Here is a 21,391-nt window from a genome sequence, read left to right as displayed (position 1 = left end):
AATATCATGTTTCGAATACAAATTTTTATCTATTTATTTTGTAAGTAAAAAAAAAATGCACATTCAAACGAATGAATGATAATAATAATAATTGCGCGGTTTTAAAAAAATTATAAATGTTAAAGTGAAATTTTTTTTAAATGCTAACATATTTTTTATTTATTTTTTGATTTTTAGTATTTAGTTTTTGTTTAGGTTATAATCCTGATTTTTATTATGAAATACAAGCACCCGAAACATTTGTTTCGAAATATTATAATTATAAAAGTCCAACACAATGTTTTCTAACAACATTATTAGTGGTACCTGCTAGTACACAGATATCACCATCGGTTGGTTCATATGGATATTCTTCTTACAATGGAGATGGCAGTAGGGTGATTGGTAATATTAATTTCGCTCTGCCACCTGGTGACACTACTCTAAGTTATACAGCCTTATTTAATAGCTCGAGTCAAACCTATCAAGTCGGTACTTTTAATTGTCAATGTAAGTATATTAAAAAAAAAAAAAAAAAAAAAACAAACTATAATTAAAAAAAAAACAAATAAATTAAAACTTAACTTCATTGATATTTATATATTATATAGATACTCTACCAACAGTATTAAGACAATCACTTTCATATGTTTATGGAGGTAGTCAAACGATTTATCAGATATTCGTCAAGTTGAGTGTTCCCAAAGATGCAATAATTCAATTTTTCAACTATAGTTGTATGTTTCAAAGTTATCGATGTCTAATCTCCCCTCATTCCACTTTACCAGGAAATAATTGGTTTACTGTGATCATTTACTTGAATAATGATGATATTTCAAAAGCAGATAATCTCGATATCAACATTATAACATCGGGCAACCCAACCCCAATTTTAATGAAATTTAATCTTCCTTTCTATAACAGTAAGTTATCTCCTTTTCATTTTGTAAAAATAATTAACAATTAAAAATAATATATTATTTTATAGATACAAGAACAACTCAAATTCAATCGATATCAAAAGGTGAAACAATCACACGTTTCACACGTTACAATACCATTTTGAGAATAGACAATTTAAATTCTCTAATCTACAAAACTCCTATTGTATTTTCTCCAGTTCTAGGAAATCAATCCAGTGCATATTACAATGCATATTGGATTGGTAACTCCGTAGCAACTCCAGTAACCTATTACATTTATATTCAGGATATAGCAATCAATCGTATCGATATGTTTACAACAACTTTTGTTCCAAGTATGCTCTCGGGTGCAGCAATAACGAACCAAAAGGATAATGATTTAATTCTTTATATACTAAATGTCCAGTTCTCTACCAATTTGCTTCCTATTAATCCTGTTGTATCCTTTAATTATGACAGGCAGGTAGAGTTTCCGTTTGGATTCACAAGTGCTTCCTATCCAGATCCATCATTAAAATACCTCTTTAATATGGATACAATGACCATATATAATATAATTGTCTCTGGTACATACCTTGATGTGAGTTATACGATTCAATATGGTGACAATAGTACATATCTTTCAACCAGATACCAAGGTTGGGGTACATTATGTATGTATATTTCTAAAAGTAAAAATGATTCCAATGTTGAATTCCACTAATTTAATTCTTTATAATAGATCCAAGTTATACTTATCCTTATAATTATATAACTTCATATCGAATCGAACCACTAAATAGTAGAAAGTTCATCGTAACACTGGATTTTACATCTTCCAATGATGCTGGTCTAAAGACAATAAATATCTATAATCAGCGAATAGATAATTCAAATTTGATTAAAGGAAATCTCAATGTTGGAACAGTTGAAGCTTTAATAGATATACCTACTTTCCGTATGGAAAAGGGATATAGTCAATCTTCATATGGTCAAATGTTGACAACCTTGGCTTTCGATACCGAATTTATAAATGTGCAGGCTGATTCCATTCCTGCTGTCCCTTCATTCCTCAGTAAGATTCAATATTTAAAAATTATATAACAATATGTTTTTATTTATTTTTTATAATTTTTAGAAATAGTTACCGTAGAAGAGTTGACATATTGGAGATTTGAACCAAACAATATTGACGTTTCGAATGGACCTGGATATACTACACTGGTTTATAATTATTCAAATTCTCAACCAACCGATACTCCATCTATTCTTATCTCGCTGAGACCTTATTTACCTGTTATCCAAGAATACGATGACAACAATTTATTCTTTGGATATTACAATGAAACTACCAAGCTATTCAACATCCCAATCGTCCTAAGAGAGAAACTTTTCACAAGATCACTCTATTATAATTTGACATCAGCACCAAATCCAATTGCATCAACAATGATCCATATGAAGTTTGGAAATGATGCTCTTTTAAATGTCACCTCAAAATGTTTGTATATTTATTTTATATTTATGCATTTGTCTTATTAACATTTTAAAAATTTAAAAACATTAGATGCTGATGAAATGGGACCTGTAATTAATAATATCATTCAATATCCAAATGGTGTGGTGAATATTGATAGTTCGGAAACAATGAATATTGGATGGAGTTTTACAATCACTGACGAACCAAGTGGATTTTACATTGGATATGCTTTAGTTTACTCAGACTTGGATCCAATTCCGTATAATATCAGTTTCAACTCTTCCAATGCCATTAAAGGAAATGAATTCAAAGGAGAATATTCCATCACGATCCCAATCAATGGAAATTGTCGAACATCAACCTATCGAATCCATTTCATGCTTTATGATAAGCTTGGAAATCTTGCCAACTCTGTCCCAGTAGAATCGAAAGTAAACTACATCAATCCACTCTACAAATTCTACGGAAATGCATCAACCGAATCATTACTCTATATTTTAGTAAATTGTTCCATGATAGTAGATCTCGATCCACCAAAATTAATATCTTTATCTGTCATTACCACAGCTATTGATGTTTCTTCAAGCGATAGAAGATTCTCTGCCAAATTCACAGTTAAAGATAGTTTTTCTGGAATTTCAAAGGATCCAAAGGATTATCCTTATGTTTATTTCATGGACTATTATGCCGATGTCAGAAAGATACAATCACAATTGATTGCATTCTCCGAAGATGGATTGTCTGCTACTTTCAAAGTTGAAGGTGAGTTACCCTATGGATTTGGTATGAAAGGAATACTGCTTCTATCTATCTATGGTATAGTTGATAATCATAGAAATCTTGGTGGAGTTTCTTCAACTCAGTTGAAAGACCAATTGCTTACATACTATATCCGTACTGTATTTTCATTTACACCATACTTGGAGTCGTCCGATCGAATAACCGGAAATGGTGGAAATATATATGTCTATGGTAAAAATATGGGACTGCAAAACGACACGGTTGTTTGTTTTGTAAACTATGGTGTTGGATACGTTCCAACTAAATTTATTTATCGATCATCAAGTGTTTTCCAAATTAATTTGCAAAACGTTACATCAAAATCTATTACTATCCACATCAACTTGAATCAACAAAAAGATTCAAATCAACTAGTAGTTAATGTTGGTGAGGCACCAGTGGAACCAAATATACCAGTTCTCAGTTGCCCAGGTACACCACAGTGTTCGAATAATGGAGTCTGTCAGACTTCAACAGGAGAGTGCAAATGTAATTCACTTTGGAGTGGTCCAGATTGTAATTCCAGAATCACAATGGTTCCACCACCAATCACACAACCCGATCAACCATCAGCCACCAATGTCATTGATACCAAAGATATTTTCAGCAATATTTCAATTCATTCATTGAGAGAATTGTCAGAAACCGGTCAAGTCATCAAGACATATTTACTTCAGAATTGGACACGAACCAATTCATCAGATGACACCAGATTATCTTATCGATATACAAATGAGATTCCATTGGTTACCAATGTATCGGTTAACATTGAATACTTTACAAAAGAAACAGAAATCACATTTGCAAACAAAGAATTGATCATGCTTCCATCAACCATTAAATATACAATCAATCTTTCAACATTCAACTTTACAAGCAAACTCAATACATTACAATTGGTTATGTCAGCAACCATTGGAACAAGTTCATCATCATGTTCATTGAAATCATTCAACAATGACACCAAAAACATTCAATGGATAAAGTTGAATATCGATCAACAATCACTTTATGGAAAGTTCCTTGATGTTGCAGAGATCGATGGATTCACAACTGTCATTTCAAACACATTATTGGATTCCGAATTCGAAACGAAAGACACATCATCACAACTCCAAACTTATATTGGAATCAATATTCCCAACTACGAGTACACAACCATTATAGATCCAGACTTTTCGATGCTCATTGATTCAGATCCACTTCAATCATCACAATGTAACGAACACTCTGACAATGGTGGATTAAACAAAGCAATAATCATTGGAATTGTTGTTGGTTGTGTTGCGTTTTGTATCATAGTTGTTGCACTCATTGTCATCATTCCAAAAGTAAAATATTCAAACATCGCAATTAAAATGAAGAGTTTTGCCAATAAATAAAATGATAGAGACTGTGGGGCAATAGAGATTAATATAATAAAAAGAAATTAAAATATCAAACCTTGTTTGATTTTTATAAAAATCAGATAAATAGATAGAATTTTTATAGTTGATTAAGAATATAAGTATGGTTTATTCATTAAAAAAAAAAAAAAATTTCGATGGTGAGTTCAGATCTGCATCGGAGAAAGCCACAAAAAAAATAGATTTTTTTTTATTTTTATTTTTCATTTTTTTTATTTTTTTTTAGATTTTTGGAATCGAAATATCTAGATCAAATTTTTCGAAAACTGTTTTGATCATTCTTTTAAAAGATAGGAACACCACATTTTTAAAATATTTTAGAATATTCATCTATGCATAATTTATTTATTTTATTTCTAACATTTTGTTGTAAGTTTTAAAAATTAAAAAAAAATATATAGTATAAAGTTAAATATTTATTTTTTTTTGTTTCATCATAGTTATTCAGTTGAACCTTTATAAAGGTTCGACAATTCAAGATACTTCATTCTATAATAATATAAACAATACTCTTATTCCAAAATATAATTCCTTAAGAAATGTTGATAATTGCTCTACAAGTGTAGCTATAGTCGTTCCAAAAGATTCCTTTTTCAATTCTAGTTCCCTTTTGTCACAATCTAGACCAACCTATATTTTTAACGAAACATCAACTATCTTTTATCTATATATAAATGTTGAAGTTAGCCAAACATACATAACTTTAACACAGAAAATAGCCGGCAATTTTATTCAAGATATTAATATTGGACCCCTACAATGTTTGCGTAAGTAAATAAATCTTGATTGAACTACTTTAAATAACTAAAACATTTATACATATCATCAATAGCATACGTTCAACGTGAAATAATTTCGCAATCACAGATTTATCCAACAACAGCAACACTTCAATTTCAACAATTTATCAAATTAAATGTTCAAAACGACACTGTAGTTCTTGATTCAAGTTATCGATGTTCTGTTGTCTACTCTGAATTGACATCATGTGTAATTCAAGTATTTGACTGGATGCCTACTGGTTGGTTAAGTATAACCTATCGATTTGAAAATCAATATACGCTTCTAGGAAATTATTCAATTAACATAACTTCAAGCAACGGTGAAGTGATCAGTCAACCTAGAATTCAATTACAATTACCATTTACATCTAGTTTGTATTATATTTTTATTGTTTATTTTTCGTAACATTAACACTTTTTAACTCTAGATATCAGAACTACCGATATTCAATATGTTTCAATCGGAATAACAGAATCAAAGACACAAATCTTTAGTTTGATTGCTCAGATAGCCAATTTGAATTCGATTGTATGCAACAGAGGATCTGTACAAGTAATTTTGACCCCTGTGAAAGGAAGCCCTGCCAATGGTCTTTATAATATCTTCACTAAACCCGAAAGTGTACAATATGGAGACTATTATCTAAACATCCAAGATTCAAGTTTTAGTTCGAAATTTTTATTCTCTTGGAAAACACTTTCAACATCAGGAAGCAATATGACATCTTTGACCTCCAAAGATATTGCAAATGATATCTACCGTTTTACTTTCTCACTCATCCTCAGTAACATTTCCATGAGTCCTTTTCAGATAGACTATTTTTATGTAACAAATCCTCTACAATTCAATTCATATTCATTTCCGTTTGGATATAGATCTTTAAATAACCAGTATTCATTCACTTTGGAATCAATGGTCGATAAATATTATACCAGAGCATTGAGTAGTAATATTACATCTCTGAATTTATATACTACCTATAACACATTTAGATCTTTCAATAAATTTGATTTCGAACGTTGGGACAATAATACTAATAATACTGGTAAGTAATTGTTTAAAAAAAAAGAAAATATTTTAACTCACATTTTTTTTTTATTTTAGGTTTGATAACTTTTTATACACATATTTCAGACATCACAATGATTCCTTTGGTTAATAATAAGTTTGTTTTACGATTATCATATCAATCAAAGATTGTACCAATAAGGAAAATTTATATCTACAACCAGATGATTGATATTTCAAATATGATATACGGAGACTTTTATAATGGCACTGTCGAAACTATCATTGACTACAAATATTCATCCAAAAATCCTTCGTTGTATTCATTTGGATCTGATATCATATCTCTACCTGTAAATTATAATTTAATTAATTTAAATATGAAAAATATTCCTTCTACTCCTTCATTCTTAAGTAAGTAAAGTTTCTATTTACCATATTTATTCATATTATTAATATCGAATATGTATATTATTTAGCTCGAATAACAATAGATGATTTGGAAAGATGGAGTTTTGAACCAAACAATATTGATGTTTCGAACGGACCAGGTAAAACCGTATTAGTATTTAACTATACCAATGCCAATCCATCGGATACACCATCTATCTATATATCATATTATTCATATTATCAAGATACTATCAATCAAGATAATATTTTTACAGGATATTTCAACGAAACTACCAAGCTATTCAACATCCCAATCGTCCTAAGAGAGAAACTTTTCACAAGATCACTATCTTATAATTTGACATCAGCACCAAATCCAATTCCATCGTCAATGATCAATATGAAGTTTGGAAATGATGCTCTTTTAAATGTCACCTCAAAATGTTAGTATTATTTATTTTATATTTATACATTTGTTTAGTTTTATTAACATTTTAAAATTTTAAAAACATTAGATGCTGATGAAATGGGACCTGTAATTAATAATATCATTCAATATCCAAAAGGTTTGATAAATATTGGTGATTCAGAAACAATGAATATTGGATGGAATTTCACAATCACCGATGAGCCAAGTGGATTTTACAATGGATATGCGCTAATTTATTCAGACTTGGATCCAATTCCATATAATATCAGTTTCAGTGTTTTCAATGCCATTAAGGGAAATGAATTCAATGGAGAATATTCTATCACGGTCCCAATCAATGGAAATTGTCGAACATCAACCTATCGAATCCATTTTGTTCTTTTTGATTATCTTGGGAATCTTGCCACTTCAGTTGCCAACGATATTAATGATGTATCAACTCCTCAAGCAATAAACCCATTCTATAAACTATATGGAAATCCAACAACAGAATCATTACTCAGTATCCAAGTTATTTGTTCGATGACACAAGATATTTACCCACCAAAATTAATAGAGTTTAATATTAACTCTCCTCTGATCATCGATGTTGGATCTAATGATAGAAGATTCTCAGCCAATTTCACAGTCACCGATGATTACTCTGGTATTTCTACACTTTTCAAGAATAACCCAAATCTATATTTCATGGATTATTTCGGAAAGGTTTTTAGTATGAAATCAAATTTTGATTCTATCACACCAGATGGATTATTGGCAACCTACACCGTGGATGGACAGCTTCCTTTTGGATTTGGAATTAAAGGTACAATATTACTCTCTATATATGGTATTGTCGACAACCATTTCAATTTTGGTGGAATTTCTACTTCAGAGTTGGAGCGACGATCTCAACCATATTTACTTAAAACAGAATTCAGTTTGGATACGCCAGTTTTGGAATCAAGTGATAGGCTATATACAAATGGTGGAAATCTTTATATCTATGGAAAAAGAATGGGTTTGGATAATGATAGTGTAACATGTCAAATCGATTATAATGATGGAAAAGGATACCAATCTATCTTTATTATTTTCAGATCTTCATCTATACTCCAAATTAAGACAACCGAAATTCTCTCTTCCTATATTAAAGTTAAAATCGTTGTCAATACAACATCATCCAATGAATTGATAATATATAAATATGTTGCACCCAATCCAAAAAGACCAACTCTGCCAGCACTTAACTGTCCAGGTACACCACAGTGTTCAAATAATGGAGTCTGTCAGACTTCAACAGGAGAGTGCAAATGTAATTCACTTTGGAGTGGTCCAGATTGTAATTCCAGAATCACAATGGGTCCACCACCAATCACACAACCCCGATCAACCATCAGCCACCAATGTCATTGATACCAAAGATATTTTCAGTAATATTTCAATTCATTCATTGAGAGAATTGTCAGAAACCGGTCAAGTCATCAAGACATATTTACTTCAGAATTGGACACGAACTCAATTCATCAGATGACACCAGATTATCTTATCGATATACAAATGAGATTCCATTGGTTACCAATGTATCGGTTAACATTGAATACTTTACAAAAGAAACAGAAATCACATTTGCAAACAAAGAATTGATCATGCTTCCATCAACCATTAAATATACAATCAATCTTTCAACATTCAACTTTACAAGTAAACTCAATACATTACAATTGGTTATGTCAGCAACCATTGGAACAAGTTCATCATCATGTTCATTGAAATCATTCAACAATGATACCAAAAACATTCAATGGATAAAGTTGAATATCGATCAACAATCACTTTATGGAAAGTTCCTTGATGTTGCAGAGATCGATGGATTCACAACTATCATTTCAAACACATTATTGGATTCCGAATTCGAGACGAAAGACACATCATCACAACTCCAAACTTATATTGGAATCAACATTCCCAATTTCGATAATATTGCTACGCTTAGATCCAGACTTTTCGATGCTCATTGATTCAGATCCACTTCAATCATCACAATGTAACGAACACACTGACAATGGTGGATTAAGCAAAGCAATAATCATTGGAATTGTTGTTGGTTGTGTTGCGTTTTGTATCATAGTTGTTGCACTCATTGTCATCATTCCAAAAGTAAAATATTCAAACATCGCAATTAAAATGAAGAGTTTCGTAAATAAAAATTAAGAAATAATATGATTAAATTGTGTATTTATAAATTTTGAGATTTATTTTAAAAGTTTACGCTAAAGGCACCAAATTGAAATCCTACGATCTATAGAATAATAGCATCGACCTTTAGCCTAATTGTTGTTTCGATTATATATGTCTTTTATTGATACTTCAGAGTAGAGGAAAAAAATAGTCTTTGTTAATGTTCTAGTTGGTGCTGATCTGAATAGTAATCCTTTGTCATACAATTTTCAACAATTCAATCGTATATAGTCTGAAACCTTATTCATAAAAAAAATATTAAAATTATACCTTTTATTACCTATTAGATATTTTACATACTTATAAACAATATCTTGCAAGTCTTTGTTTATCTTCTTCTCTCGAAAATAAATCTGTATAGAAACTCTAGAGAAACTAATTATAATAATAGATAAACAAAGAGAAATAAAATTAAATTATAAAAAAAAAAAAAGTCTTTCTTAATAAATAAATTGATTCTTATTTTAAGTGATTTATTTCATAGATACATCCGTCAAATATTTAAAATTTGAGAAAAATGAACTTCATTCCCAATTTTTCATTCATAAAATTGTAATTCACTATTTGTTTTTAATCTAAGATTTTTGATTAAACATGTTAAATATCCATAGAATTACAAACAGATATTTAACTAGCTATTATCAAACTGTTAGATGTCAATCATTTTATACTTCAACATCAATCAATCATTCAGATACTATCAATAACAACCACAACAACAACAGTAATCACAACAAAATAAATGATAACTATAGTAGCAGTCATAACAACAGCAGTCATCAATTGAATAATAAATTAATAACAACACCTATATTCTATGTTAATGGTACACCACACATAGGTCATCTCTATACATCGGTATTGGGTGATGCCATAGCTAGATGGAACAGATTCTGCAATGATAAAGTACTCTACATGACCGGTACCGATGAACACGGTCAAAAAGTACAAGATGCTGCAAAGAAAGCTCAAAAAGATAATATTGTTTATTGTGATGAAATATCTGGTGTTGTAGGTAATCATTTAATATAATGATATCATTTGAATTATCATTATTAATCAATCAAATAAACAAAGTTTAGGAAATCATTTGATCAATTCGGTATATCATATGACGATTATATTAGAACGACAGAACAACGACACAAGAATGTAGTTCATGATATGTGGAATAAATTAGATGGAAATGGTCTGATATATAAAGGTAGCTATGAAGGTTGGTATTGTGTATCGGATGAAGCGTTTTTGACCAATGATCAAGTACAAGATGGAATGTCACCGGTTACACCACAGAACCCTGTATCAAAGCCATGCAAACTCAGTATAGAATCGGGTAATCCTTGTGAATGGGTCAGTGAAAGTAACTATATGTTCAAATTGACAGACTTTTTGAAACCGATAGACAATTGGCTATCGAAAAATCCTTTATATCCAGAGAGTTGGAATCTACAGGCACGCTCTTACCTTCCACACTTGAAAGATCTTTCGGTTTCACGTCCATCTTCAAGATTACCTTGGGGAATAAGAGTACCCAACGACGAATCACAGTCGATCTATGTATGGCTAGACGCTCTCACTAACTATCTGACGGTTGCAGGTGGTTTCAAAGCTCGTTCTGCTGACGGTACCGACATTGCTTGGAATCACACCGATGTTACACACGTCATCGGTAAAGATATCTTAAAGTTTCATTCGATCTACTGGCCAGCATTCCTTCTCGGTACAGGTCTGAAGCTGCCACACAGCATAGTTACACATGCACATTGGACAGTGGAGCGAGTCAAGATGTCAAAGAGTAGAGGTAATGTGATCAGCCCGTTCGACATCGCCGAGAAATACGGTATCGAAGGTGTTCGTTATTTCCTGCTGAAAGGTGGTGGACTGGAGAACGACGGTGATTGGTCGGATCTCGAAGTGAGATCGCGTATCACTGCAGACCTCGCGGATACTTTCGGTAACTTGGTGACACGTTGTACAGCCAAAGCACTACATCCGAGCAGAGCATGGCCAACTTGCTTGTCACAGACATTCGCTGCCACAGCACAGGAACCAAACTCTTTGAGAATCATCGAACAAATGCAGCAGCTCGTAAGTCTTGTGAATCAACATTACAAATGCGGTGATATCAAGTCTGGTATCTATGAGGTCATTAACTTTACCTATGCAACCAACAACTTTGTGGAGCAAACAAAACCATGGACACTCGTACCAAAACCAGGCAAACAAGCAGGTGACCTAATGCGACTCAACGATATAATGTATATACTATTGGAATGTATTAGAACGATTGCACTACTTCTCAGCCCAGTCATACCAGAATCTTCAAAGAAAACACTTGATCATATAGGTGTAGATGAAACTCATCGTAATATCAATCATATTCAATTTGGATATGACTATCCACAGACTTTAGTTCCAATGAACCCATTGATTCTTTTCAAAAAAGAATAAAAAAGTGTTTTTTTTTTGCTGAGTTCTATTAATTTTTTAGGATCTAATTATCAAAACTACTATAACTTTTGAGAATTTAACTACTTGTTTAAAATGGTTACAATAATCTCATATTTGTTAAATAACCTACAACCTATAAGCAATATTCAATAAAAATCTAGATAAAAGCTTGATAATGTTTATAAATAAATATTAAAGATTTGAATGAATAGTTGCACTTTTTATTATAATATATTGTTTATTTTAACTCTATTTCTTTAATAAATATTGGTTTGAAATAGCTTTAAATGTAATGATACTATTGTTTTCGACGGTAGTTGATTTGAAAACGATACCCTCTCTCAATACCTTTGGTTTCGATCCTTTGAGTTGAGAGAATCCATTGGCCATCTCCAAGATATCCTTTAGAGTCTTGCCCTCCAATTTGTATGTTCCGAGATATGGAACACCATAGTCAGACCATGGTAATCCCAATTTCTCCATGATATCAACTCTTTCGGCGTGAGTTGCATAACGATTTTGATCGATCATCCAAATATCAAAGCATCGCCAACACAACTCTAAAATACCATAAATATTTCCTTGTACTTTTGGTCCGATGAACTCGCCCTGGAGTGCAATGTTCAAATTCAACTTATCCAAACGATCGTACAACTTCATCTTGTCGACAAGAACATCTTTGATTTCCGACTGCTTCTGGCAGTTCTCAAAGTTCAGCTCAAAGTTACGAGAACATGTACCGTTGACACCCTTGTAGTGATATACTGTTACTGAAGAACCCTCTAACTTCTCGGTAACCTCAAACTCGACATGAGCATAGGTTGTTGGATAGAGTGGAAGGTTCTGTATTCTTGGCTGGTCTGACTTTTTAATGAATGATGGGAATGTCTTCAAACTACGATTAGTGGCCGAGAAGATGCTTCCGCCACCTCCACCAACAACACGCTCCACATATTTTTTTGATACCAATCAACTCTGTCATATTGGATTTAATTTCCAAAGAATAATCGAAATCACCATTTTGCAATACCGGATCCGACAATCTCCTGATTGACTTTAATCCAGATTCCACCTGACCATCGACACAATAAACTGGTGTCAACTTTTTATTTGGATGATTTAATAATTCTTTAATTGGAATACAATATCCTAGATTTAAAGATTATTAGAATTTGATTTCATTTCATTCATTTGATTTGATTTCACTTGATTTGATTGCTCTATGAAGTACTTACCTTGTGAAATTTGACCACGTAATTTGATAGTTTTAATTCTAAAGTTACATTTATCTAATTTATCATTGATGAAATATGGCCATGGTGGTAAGATTGAGTCAATCTCTACATAAACTACTAAATCACCTACGGCATAAAGACCTTTCTTGACGATGACTTTCCATCCGAGGACAGTTGCGATTTCTATGACATCAGCACCGGCAATTGGCTCTAATGATACAATCTTTTCTACATAAGCCAAAACACGGTCCGATGCATCTTGAGCATCTTCTTCTTCTACATCATCAACATTGACATTAGATTCTGTTGGTATATCATTTATTTCTTTTGTTGTTGTTGTTGTTGTTGGTTTATCATTATTTTCAATTGAAATCGAACCAATCTTCTCTACAATACTATCATTATTACTAATCATTTTTGTTTATATATATTTATATGTTTAATTAATTTTCTAAATAATACAATTATGTAAATGAACAGTTTTTTTATTTAAATTAAAAAATAGTTGTAAAATCTGAGAAAAAAAAAGATTTTTAAAAATGGTGTCAAAACCAAGAAAATTTTAATAAATGGTGTTTGTCGGTTCATGATCATATTTTTAGTCTAATTTTTAAAAACCAGATTTGATAATTTTTTTTAATATATTTCTTTTATTAATAATATGACAATCGATTTTGACAAATTGTTGGAAAAATGCATTAAATGTTTCAAATTAAAAAAAATAACAATTATTAATCGCACCATTTTTGATAATTCATTTCATTCTTTTCAAAATCGATTTCATAATGTTTCCAATATTCTGAAACCAAAGTCTTGTTTTCAATGTTGTATCGATCGATATCTTGATATTTCGCTTGTGAAAGATCGAGTTCTGTGTTGTTGAGTCCTAAAATATATTTGGCACGATCGACGCTGTTTTGCATATCGACCCAGTACTTATTGTTGTCCTCCCAGAACTTTGGTTGTCCTTGTCTTGTGTAGTAGTGATAGCAAATATTGATTGTCGGTGCAAAGAATCGATAGCCATTGACATACATACGAACGGTATGTAGAATCTCTTCACCCTCAAACATATTTGGGAGATGTGGGTCGTATGGAACGGTCTCGAGGAATTCACCGGTTCCGAAAAAGAATCCGGCGGCGACGAATGGCGACTCTGCGGGAATCTTGGTTGCCCGCAGTGTGTAGGCGTTGAATGTTATCAGTCCACGACCGTTAAACACCGCCTTACACAGCTTGGGAACTTGCGATTGATCGTCGTGTGGAAGTCCTGGCGTATCGGCTTCGTAGGGTGGTGGATAGTGTGAGAGGATGGCGCGCGGAATTCCATTCTTTCCGGCTGGCGCCAAGTCTCTTAGCGACCAGTGATTCGAGAGGATATAGGTATCCCAGTGTTTAATGAATCGCAAATGACTGTCGATCTGCATGTAGTAGGTCTCGTTCCTATAGAGTAGCGACGCTTCGTAACGCGCTTTGGTGGGACCTGCCGAATCTTTGATTTCCATTGCTACACGCCGGATGTTTGTCTTGACGAGTTCTGGCGGCAGATTCAAGCCGCGATAGCAATGAGAGTTTGGCCAGTCTGGATATTTTGGTGTGGTTTCTTGATCGAGTAGTTCCGAACCTTGATCGACCAGACCAACAAATACATTCTCTGGATGCTGTGCATTCTCGAATAGATAGTTGAGTGTGTCCGAGCAGAACTTGTCTCTGTATGCCGCCATCGATACGAAAATAGTTGGTCGAATATTATGTTTCTTTGATGTCGACTGGATGAGCTCCTCTCGCTGATCCGATGTCATTTCACTTATCGTCACATTGTTTGTGAATAAATCTGTATAAAAATATGAAACATGTCCAATCGCACCAACAATCAAAACTATTAAACAAGCTATAATATTCAAATAGTATTAATATCAATATTGATATTCATTGTTGAACTAATAATGATCAATTCGATGATGATCATATATTATAAAGTAAAAGAGTATTACCTATCACCAAAGGTTTAAATTGCATTCTTTATACCTATCTATATACTATATTAATATATATATATATATATATAAAGTAAACTAGACCTTATATATATATATATCTTTAAAAACTAAAATAAAATAAAATAAAAAAGAGATGTATGTTGTATTTACAAATGAAATATGAAGTGATAGGTGAAGAAGTTCACAAATTTAATATGAAATCAAATCTATCTATTACTAACTAATCTGTATATTATCTATATTATTTATTATCTATACAAAACTTTGATTTGTAGTATGACATTTATTGATGATTTCAAATAGAAAAATATAAATAAATGAAAAAAGAGTAAAAATAGAAAGAATAGAATTGAATCGTAAGTAAAATAAATATGTGATTTTATGAAGATTGATAGTGTGTGTTGTGGAAAAATTAAATATTATTATTAATTTATGATGTGTTTATCGAATATGATATGATGTTGAATAATCGAAAGGAAAATAAAAAAAGATAATAAAAATAAATTAAAAAAAATAAAATAACTTGAATTTATTAATAAATAATAACTGAACTGTTTAACTGGTTTATTAATTTTACCAAAAAAAAAAAAACAGACAAATTTTATTAGACACGAAGTCAAATTAATTCAGTTCATTCATTTAATTTTTAGGTCAGTTTTAAAAGAATTATTATAACCCAAATATATACCTATCTTTTTTTTTTTTTATAAATATAATAATAAATTTAATTTTATAATAATATTTTTTTTTGATTTTTAAAATCTTATTCATTTTTATTCAAAAGAATAAGTTTTGTTTTGTTGATTGTTTTCACTCGGATTCACTTGATTCACTACCGCTACTACTCTGATTGTTATTGTTATTACTATTATCGTTTTGTTTGCTTTTGGGTGTGGCATTTGTTAAATCGGTACGACCAGTTGTAGTTTTTGTTGTTGTTGTTGTTGATGTTGTTACAGCAGGTACATTACCACCACTTTTGTTGATCAAATTGTGAATATTGATGGAGTTGGAAGTGTGACCGGTGAATGGTGTTCCGGTAGTGTTGTTGGTGGATGCCGATTGCATTTGAATTTGGTTGAGTGCACTCTCTTTCTCCTTTCTTTTGGCTTTGGCATAGTAGAGTCCACAGGCATTACACAAAGACTTACAACCATCTGGGCCTTTTCTCCACTCTGGTGACTCGGTTACACCGCATCTGAAAAAAAATAAATAAATAAATAAGATTAAAATTAAAAAACATGGTACAACAACAATTATTTTAATATTATTAACAATTGTTCATACCTTTGACACTGCATATCCTCTTCATTCTCTTTATATTTTACATTCATCTTTCTCTTTCTTCTAGGCCTCAGATCAATATATCTATAAAAATAAAGAAAAAAATGTTAATAATTTTATTAATAAATAGTTTTGATTCTGTATTTATTTATTTATTTACTTACTCTTTTTTCTCGTTGGTTTTCACTGGAAATGGTAATTTGTTCTTCTTTTCTTTGTAGATCTTTTTGATAACTAAATTGACTCTCTCGTGAAGCTCAGTCATTTTATCGTTCTTCTCTTTGGTGGCACCGCGAAGTTTGTCTATTTCCTCACAGAGTGGCAAAAGATTGGTGATCATACCATGGAAACCTTTGCTCAGCTTCTTTCTAATCAGTTCAAGATTGGCATCGTCAGATGCTATACTAATTAAAGATTGTGCCATTGTTTCATCATGATTTGAATTTGTGGTTGTTGTTGTTGTGGTGGTTGATGTTACATTTGAAAATGTTGATGATGGTGTTGGTAATATATCATTTGTTGATGATAATGATATTAAATTAGGTGTTGATAAATTACTGTATGTATGTGTATTAATATTGTGTATATTGTTATTATTATTCAAGTTATTATTCAAGTTATTATTGTGATTGACGATGTTTGGATTATGATTATGAGAAAATTGATTTAAAATTAAAGTACCCAAGTTTAAAGGTGGTGATGATGGTGTTGAATACAATTGTGGTGAAAGTGAGTATGATGATGAAGAATTGTTGAGTGAGAGAGCATCATTGCTACCATCTAGTATAACACTATTGTTACTACTATATAGTAGGTGTTGCTGGGGTGGTGAATTTGTATTTACATTGTAGTTACAAGTTGGTGAAGTTGTTGGAGATGTAGATGATGTAAATGTTTGATAGTTATTACTATTAGATGATGAACTCGGAAAATTAATTGGATGATAAAATGGTTGTGGAGGAAACTGTTGTTGTTGATGGTGATGATGTTGTTGTTGATGATATTGATAATTTTGATCAAGAGGTGGTGTTGTTGATAGATTTGGAAATTGATTATTATTAGTATTATGTGATTGAATATTTGGATGACTATTATTATTACTATGATGTAGTGGTTGATTATCTAAATATTCTGGTGGTGATAATGGTGGAAATTGTTGTTGTTGCTGTTGTATAAATTGTTGATTTAATTGAATATTCTTTTGATTGTTGCTAATATTTAAATTGGTATTTTCTTTAATATATTGTTCAACAGGATATGTTGACTGATTTGAAAACGGTAACATTTGATTATGAATATGAAGCTGAAAATGTGAATGTACAATTTCCATAACTATCAGGAAATATTTGGAAATTAATTTAGTTTAAATTTTAAAATTAAACAAGTGAAATATATAAATATAATTTATAAGATATATAAATAGATAGTTATAAATGATTTTTTTGTTTCTTTAAAAATGAAAGGTTAGATTTTAGATATTTATGTGTAGAATAAAAAAAAGAAAAAGAATTAATTTTTTGAGGGAAAAAAATAAAAAGAAAAAGAATAAAAAAGAAAAGATGGATTATTATTATTCAGATCCAAACCGGTTTGAAGTAGATGTGTTATGGAGTTGCCTTACTTGATAAAGAAGCTATTCTTGAGTTAACTTGATTTTGCCCTCCCCTATAATTTGAATTCTAAATTTAAAACTAATGAAAGTGTCAAAATTACTGCGCAAAAAAATATCTTGAAAATTCAATATGTTGTTGTTTTTTGGTTTTTTTGGTCGATTTTTTTTTTTTAGTGGTTTGGTTTTTCCTTTTTGTTGGTGCGGATTGGGGGTTACAACATTATTAATGTATGTTGGTTCTAAAACTAAAATAAAACAATCACGACAATTTGACTATTAATATTCTATTTAGAAATAATGATTTACTGAGTCTTTCCAACAATTGTTGATGTTTTTATGATTCTATGAATATGATTTACTGATTGTTTGTATTTATTGTTTTACTTTGAGGTTGAAATCTCAAACTAAAAATAAAATATAAAGATGAACAATTTTTAAAACATTCAATAATTTATTGTTTAACGAAATATAAAAAATATATTTACTATTGTTTTTATTATTTTGTTGTAGACAGTAATTTTAAAAAAATAAAAACAATTGTAATTTATATTAAAATGATAATTATAAATAAAAATAAATAGAATTATAATAAAAATTTGAAATTTAAAAGATTTATGATGTTATTTGTTTGGGGTGGAATCAAAAGAATATAAATTGGTTTTTGATGAAAAGTGGTAAAATCATATGTATGTGAATTGAGTAATTTGATGTTCATACTTTTTTTATTAATAATATTTGTTATTTTTATTGGTAAATGGTTACAGGTCAGATATTAAAGGAATTTAATGATCTCCATAAATAAATTTCTATCTATCTTTTTATAATTATCTTTTTTTATTGTAAACTATTCTAAATTAACTTATTATTTATAATTTATAATCTCTATTTTTAAAGAAGGTAGAAAAATATAAATGTATAAATAAATAATTGTTTAATTGGTTGGTAAAAACTCAATTGTTGACTATTTATATTATTTATATCTATATGGTCTGGTGTTTTGTGGTTGTTTAAAACGGTGAAAGCTCGCAGCGGTACTCTCGATTTTCAAAACATCTCATTAATCAATATTGTTGTGGGTTCTATCAAACCATATGAACTTGCCAACATCAGTGTTCTATTTTCGAAGAAATCAGTGTCCTCTCTGACATTGATTACCCTCGCTGATTAACTTGAATCATAGATTAATGCCCCCACACTGCGAATTGACATCCAACAAACAATGATGAAAAATGCGATTCATCAAGCAAAAAGAACAATGAATTCATTGATGAATGATCTTCTACAACAGCATTCTCAGGCAACAGTCCATCATCACGAAGGAAACTGATGAACAAGACAAAAAAAAAAACAAAAAAAAAATATTTGATCATAAAATAAGTCAAAAACTCACCCACTACCCCAATAGTTCACCATCGCAATAATTATTCTCTGGTTAACGAAAAATTAAAAAATTTTAAAAATCTATCAAAAAAAAAAAAGAAATTTGAAAAATAAAAATTACTAGCCCACAACTTAAAAGCACACACATATAACCACTCTTTTTGATCGTTTGGGTAATTACACATCAATTAAGTTTATATTAAATAAACCACCCACATCTCTGTTGTAACTTCCTTTTTAGGAATATATTGATTCGCCATTCCTTTGGTTTTTGGTTCATGTTGTTTTTTAATTTATTTTAATTTATTTTTTAAAAATAGAATTTCGACAAACTTTGAGGTCACCTTCATTCCAATTCTTGACATTAATTTTAGATTCTTAACATTAATATATATATTTATTTCATTGTTGTGATGATGTAGCATTTCCATACAGTTTGAAACATCTCTAAATATTCTAACTCCAGATGCTTGTTTCGGAATGTTAATCCTGTGAGGACTTACCGCAGTGATATCTCTCGATGTTGGTCGATTTTGAATAGCTCAAGAAAGATCGGGTGGAATTTTTCGATCAGAATATTGTCAACAGAACGCGATCCAATTATTGTTACATTAATTTTAGGTAAACTTGTTCAACAACATGAGTTCTGAACAGGTAGATAAGTAGATTTGAAATGATTGGAAGTAAAGTTTTAATCTTTAAGGATTTAGGAATCATTCTATGAGTGGATAACTCAATGCCTACAACAAAGATTCAATGCCATTCCGAAGCAAGCTAATTCCTAGATCCTTTTTATTTTGTATTCTTTGCAGTACATTCAGATAATTCTAACAGGTATTATATTACTAGATTAGTAGTTTATGGTGAAGATACCTATTTTCTGGGAAAACAATCGAGATTTATATGTGTAGGGTCAAAGCAATCAAAATTCGAACCTTGATTATTACAAATTAGTCGAATACAACCCAGTACAGTCTGAAACAATACCTCTATCATAGCATAATCAACTTTAGAATATCCAATTTAAATTCTATTCAAGATATTTCAATTAAAATAGTATAATTATTTATCATTTTACTTTTAAAAAGTTATTTCAATAAACTTTTATTTTAAATAATTACTTCATATATAATATAATAAATTTACTTGTTATATTAATCTATTCAAAGAACAAATTTATTCTTTTTTTAATTTTATTCTTTAAATGTCATTCGGTGAAAATGAAATTTTCAAACAAGTCTTTCTTCTCATTGGGATTAACCACAACCAACCACCAAGAGTCATATGATTTTTTTTTTTTTTTTGTTATATTAAATTTGCAAATTTCATAATTTTTTCGTTTTGTTTTACTAAAAAGTTTTATTTGATTATTTCATTTATTTGTTTATTTGTTAGTTATTTCTTTTTCATTTTATTCTTTATTAATATTTTAGTGTATAGTTTATTTGGTTAGAAATATTTAAATTTAGGTAAGTAACAAAAATATAAATCGAATTTCATTGTTGTGAAAGATGATGATGTTGTTGGTTGACATCAATCTTCTCAGACTTGACTCAAAGATGTTCAAGATCATTTCTATCTTTATCTTTGTAAACTATTTTTTTAGTTTTTTTTTTTTACTATTTTTTTTTTGTTTTTTTTGATGATTTCCATCTTTTTATTTTGTTTTGTTGATATCCATCTGTCTATCTATTTATCTATGTATCTTATTGGTTGAGTAATGTATATGAGTGAGTGTTTTACTTGTATGCAAAGCAAAACACAAAGCAAAGTTTAACACATAGTACATACACACAATTTAGAACACAATGTGCTCATACAAATAAACTAAACACACACACACACACACTAAAAACACCAAACATAATAACAACAACCTCAAAATGTATGTAACAGATGAAAGTATTAATTCATCAATTTAAATTATGTATTGCAACAACAAACAAACAAACCAGTAAACAAATAGAAAATAGGCGAGAAGTGCAGTGTAGGAAGAACTAGTGCAACCAAGCAATAATAATAATAACTTTGCAAAATAACAATAATTG

At 30.3% G+C, this 21,391-nt stretch overlaps 5 protein-coding genes across 5 annotated transcripts; 3 read left to right on the top strand and 2 right to left on the bottom strand.

The window, feature by feature from the left end:
* Positions 1–116: 116 nt before the first annotated feature.
* Positions 117–6,489, top strand: PPL_05237 (calcium-binding EGF-like domain-containing protein; the record flags this gene model as incomplete). Its single annotated transcript, XM_020576130.1, has 12 exons — positions 117–124; positions 185–489; positions 591–902; positions 968–1,086; positions 1,189–1,555; positions 1,624–1,956; positions 2,020–2,382; positions 2,449–4,472; positions 4,996–5,314; positions 5,380–5,700; positions 5,758–6,379; positions 6,435–6,489. The coding sequence occupies 12 exons, from the start codon at positions 117–119 to the stop codon at positions 6,487–6,489; spliced, it is 5,148 nt and encodes a 1,715-aa protein (XP_020434119.1).
* A 229-nt stretch (positions 6,490–6,718) lies between these two features.
* On the top strand, positions 6,719–9,161 carry PPL_05236 (calcium-binding EGF-like domain-containing protein; the record flags this gene model as incomplete). The annotated part of the gene is made up of 4 exons (XM_020576129.1): positions 6,719–6,752; positions 6,818–7,174; positions 7,247–8,482; positions 8,671–9,161. 4 exons carry the CDS (start codon positions 6,719–6,721, stop codon positions 9,159–9,161), a joined length of 2,118 nt encoding a protein of 705 aa, XP_020434118.1.
* Positions 9,162–9,975: 814 nt separating this feature from the next.
* On the top strand, positions 9,976–11,832 carry mmetS (methionine--tRNA ligase; the record flags this gene model as incomplete). The annotated part of the gene is made up of 2 exons (XM_020576128.1): positions 9,976–10,392; positions 10,459–11,832. The coding sequence occupies 2 exons, from the start codon at positions 9,976–9,978 to the stop codon at positions 11,830–11,832; spliced, it is 1,791 nt and encodes a 596-aa protein (XP_020434117.1).
* A 249-nt stretch (positions 11,833–12,081) lies between these two features.
* Positions 12,082–13,482, bottom strand: PPL_05234 (uncharacterized protein; the record flags this gene model as incomplete). Its single annotated transcript, XM_020576127.1, has 3 exons — positions 12,082–12,692; positions 12,799–12,981; positions 13,068–13,482. The coding sequence occupies 3 exons, from the start codon at positions 13,480–13,482 to the stop codon at positions 12,082–12,084; spliced, it is 1,209 nt and encodes a 402-aa protein (XP_020434116.1).
* Positions 13,483–13,798: 316 nt separating this feature from the next.
* Positions 13,799–19,603, bottom strand: gnt2 (GlcNAc transferase; the record flags this gene model as incomplete). Its single annotated transcript, XM_020576126.1, has 8 exons — positions 13,799–14,958; positions 15,892–16,265; positions 16,355–16,435; positions 16,516–17,584; positions 17,973–18,030; positions 18,180–18,208; positions 18,348–18,367; positions 19,560–19,603. 8 exons carry the CDS (start codon positions 19,601–19,603, stop codon positions 13,799–13,801), a joined length of 2,835 nt encoding a protein of 944 aa, XP_020434115.1.
* Between the last annotated feature and the right edge of the window lie 1,788 nt (positions 19,604–21,391).

Source organism: Heterostelium album (assembly GCF_000004825.1).
Source record: "Heterostelium album PN500 unplaced genomic scaffold PPL_scaffold5, whole genome shotgun sequence".
NCBI classification, from domain to species: Eukaryota; Evosea; class Eumycetozoa; order Acytosteliales; family Acytosteliaceae; genus Heterostelium; species Heterostelium album.
The sequence above is the reverse complement of the archived record's forward strand: the minus strand, read 5'-3'. Positions and strand labels throughout refer to the sequence as shown.